The sequence below is a fragment of the Bison bison genome, unplaced genomic scaffold, assembly GCF_000754665.1.
Source record: "Bison bison bison isolate TAMUID 2011002044 unplaced genomic scaffold, Bison_UMD1.0 scf7180017864037, whole genome shotgun sequence".
In the NCBI taxonomy this organism is placed as follows: Eukaryota; Metazoa; Chordata; class Mammalia; order Artiodactyla; family Bovidae; genus Bison; species Bison bison.
Window position 1 is genome coordinate 8,872,441 of NW_011494609.1, and position 3,332 is coordinate 8,875,772.

Here is a 3,332-nt window from a genome sequence, read left to right on the forward strand (position 1 = left end):
GGGAGAAGGGGAGGGATAAATTAGGAGTTTGGGGTTAACAGATAAGACACCACCATGTATGAAATGGATAAACAACAAGGACCTATTGTATAGCACAGAGAATGCTATTCAATATCTTACGATAACCTTTAATGGAGAAGAAGCTATAAAAATATGCATATATATATATATATATAAAACTGAATCACTTTTCTTTACACCTGAAACCAGCACAACATTGTAAATTAACTACACTTCAATTAAAAAGAGAAAAATAAAAACACTCAAGATGTCTCTTGAGTCATCTAATCTAATCTGTTCATATCATAGATAAGAAAAAAATCAGGCATAAAGCAATCAGACAGATTGGCCACAGCAGAGCCGGAGTGGAAAGAGACAGTCCCCCACCTTCCAGACCCAGATTTTTCCAAACCACCTGATGATTCCTTCAAGATTCCGCCCACTGCCGAAGGCTCCTCCCACCGCCGAAGGCTCCTCCCACCGCCGAAGGCTCCTCCCACCGCCGAAGGCTCCTCCCACCGCCGAAGGCTCCCAGCAGTTCCGCTCCCTACCTTTCTTCCTCCACCAGGGGCCTTCTGGGACAGAGTAGGAGAGGTCCTTGAACTCAATGTTCACTGCCGCTCTCCGAGGCAGGGAGGAGAGGCGCTGGGCTTCTGTGAGATTGTTGTCCTCCTTCTTCAGATGTCCGTTCAGCAGCTCCTTCTCCACGGTGTCCCTGTCCCTGTTGCTGAAAACTACCTCGTCCACTGAGACGCACACTGACTTGGGCTCTGTCATCCCTGAAGAGCCGTTCTAAAGAGACAGGAAAGAAGCGTCGAGAGCGAGTGTAAGCTACATCACGACAAGGACCACAAGGACAGAACCGTCCATCAGAGTCATCTATCAACACTCCTCACCCTCCACCGCGCCTTCAGCAGCACAGGACGGATGCTCCTCTAGAGGAGTTCCCTCTCTCCAGCCTTCACTTCTTCTACCACTATAAATATGCTAAAGATAAACTATGAAACTGATCTACCATCTTATTTAGGAATCATAACATCTAATCACAAAACCAAAATAAATACACCACTTGCCTCAAAGAATGAAACATCAGCCACCCTAAAAAATTATCTACTTACAGTCCACTTGTTAAAAAACCCAACAAAAATGCATGAGACTGCTAAGAAATGCACAGATGAAAACACTTTATGATGATCTCCTTCAGTACCTCCCTGGTGTAACCTCATACACATTTTTCAAGAGCAATGGTATCACTTGGACCCCTGGGAGTTGGTCTTTGTGTTTTCCTTATAAATTTTCCAACCACCCTACAACTCTCCTCTCTCACTGTATCTTCATAATAGCTCTGAAGTGTTAGAAAGCTTGATTTTTTTCTCTGTGATACAGACAAGGAAACTGAAGCACAGACTATTTTAAGGAACTCTACGATCAAGTGAGGGGCAGAAGGGATCCCAGAATATGAGTCATCCATAAAAATAGGTGCCTCTTCCACTGCATCACCAGGATACCTAATATGTAGCTCCATTGGCCTTTCAGGCTTCCACTGGGAGTCCACTGAACAGATGACCCAAGAACCAAAAGTATTTATGCAGAGAAAGGAATATCCTTTCTAATGGCTTGGCAATGCTGAGCAAATCAATATGCTTCAGGCACCTCCAAAACACAGAAGAACCCTGGGGTGGACAAATAATGTGCTGTGCTTTTTCTAGCTGTCTCTTGAATCAAGAGAGAACATTCCCCCATGCCAAAAGCGTAGGCCTCCAGTGACACACCTCCATACTGTTGAAGGCAGTCCTCCTGATCTAGTCTGATCTGGATGACCATCTTTGATAATTCAGGCCCTTCTGATGGCTGTAAGCCTGGGTAGCCCCTGACATACTGCTGTTTGTTCTAAACAGGAATAATATCACACTGTTATTTTTCCATAGGTTTGTGGGGTATTTCTTTAAAGTTGATGGCTTTTTGATCGTTATTGTTTCTAATAAAAAATCTAAAACAAAACCAGAGGGTGGACCATCAATAAACATTCTTACAAACCCCAGCAACTCTAGTGACCCAAACAAGCCCTCTCCCCATTAGAATGACCTCTTGTGTGTACAGTGACTGCATCCTTAATGAGCTGACATTATTTCCATCATGGGATTTAAGGCCCCCCACAATATCAGAGGATGTGGAGGTTTCAAATCTTTAAAGCAGGAGTAAGGGAATGGGGAGATGTGACCACAGCGGTTTCTGGTTCTTACGATACTTGAAAATGTTGGTTTGCAGTTTAAGAAAAAGACACATACACACACACACCTCCCAGGCATCTCCCACCTCTGGAAAGCTTAACTGCATCAGAACTTAGTTCATTGACTGTAACATTCTGTGGATAAAAATTAAACTGCAGAGTAAAACTCTTGACAAAATTAATCTTGCTTTGCTGCTGGCACCGAGCACGTGAAGTGCTTCAAACGCAAACATGAGTGGGTTCGTGCATCCCCCACACAGTCGGGTTTGTGTCAGCCTGACAATGGGCCTGCTCAGAGCGTGGGCTGTGGAGGAGCCCCTCCTGCGCCCAGGAGGGCGCTGCAGGGCTTCCGCATCCGCGCTGGCCCAGCGCCTTCAGTGATGCGCCCCCTTGAAGGAACAACAGAGACCCTGCCCCAGTTCTGCACGAGCTTGACTTTGACCCACCAGCGCGATGCTTACCTTCAACTCCAGCACACAGAGCAGCCCCAAATGCCATCCCTGTGCCACCTGTCTTGCCCTTCCGGGAACAGGAGCTTCTTTCCCGAGGTTATAACCCAGTTTGACTCCACAGGAGTCCTGGAAGCACCAGTCCTGGCTTTGGCCCGGTGTAGGGTAGTGGAGGAGAAGGAAATGGCAACCCACTCCAGTATTCTTGCCTAGAGAATCCCATGGACAGAGGAGCCTAGCGGGCTACAGTCATTGTCGCAAAAGGTCCCACGCGACTAAGCACGCACGCATGTGGTAGTGGAGGGACCAATGGTCAGGGCAGTTAGCTCCAGGTCTGGTCCCCAAAGTCTGTCCTCACCCCCCACCTTGAAAGGTGAGATGTCTGCATCGCGTCCTGAGGCTCTAAAGTCTGGGTGGCCAATCGCTTTGTGTTCAGTTAGGGACGGGGAGTTTCCAGCAGCCCCTCCACAGAGCGTGGCCTCCTTCCCCCTCCTGCCAACGTGGACCATCCTGAGGAAGCCCAGGGACACGTCGGGTCTCGCAGTGCTGATGAAGCCCACACGACACGGAGATGAGCAGCCATTACTCCACCCTCCTCCTAACTGGAGCACATGCCAACCTGGAGTATGAGGAGGGTCTGACTTCCCCCTCTA

At 47.9% G+C, this 3,332-nt stretch overlaps 1 protein-coding gene across 2 annotated transcripts in view; it reads right to left on the reverse strand.

Annotated features, from left to right (window-relative positions):
* ABCG1 (ATP-binding cassette, sub-family G (WHITE), member 1) overlaps positions 1-2,850 on the reverse strand; it is a 60,034-nt gene extending 57,184 nt beyond the window's left edge. Inside the window, exon 1 of one of the 2 annotated variants that reach the window (XM_010834937.1) lies at positions 552-2,850. In XM_010834937.1, coding sequence (XP_010833239.1) covers positions 552-777 — 226 coding nt within the window. In that variant the 5' untranslated portion in view covers positions 778-2,850. The remainder of the gene's footprint in view (positions 1-551) is intronic. The other variant, XM_010834936.1, reaches the window with a different exon arrangement.
* Between the last annotated feature and the right edge of the window lie 482 nt (positions 2,851-3,332).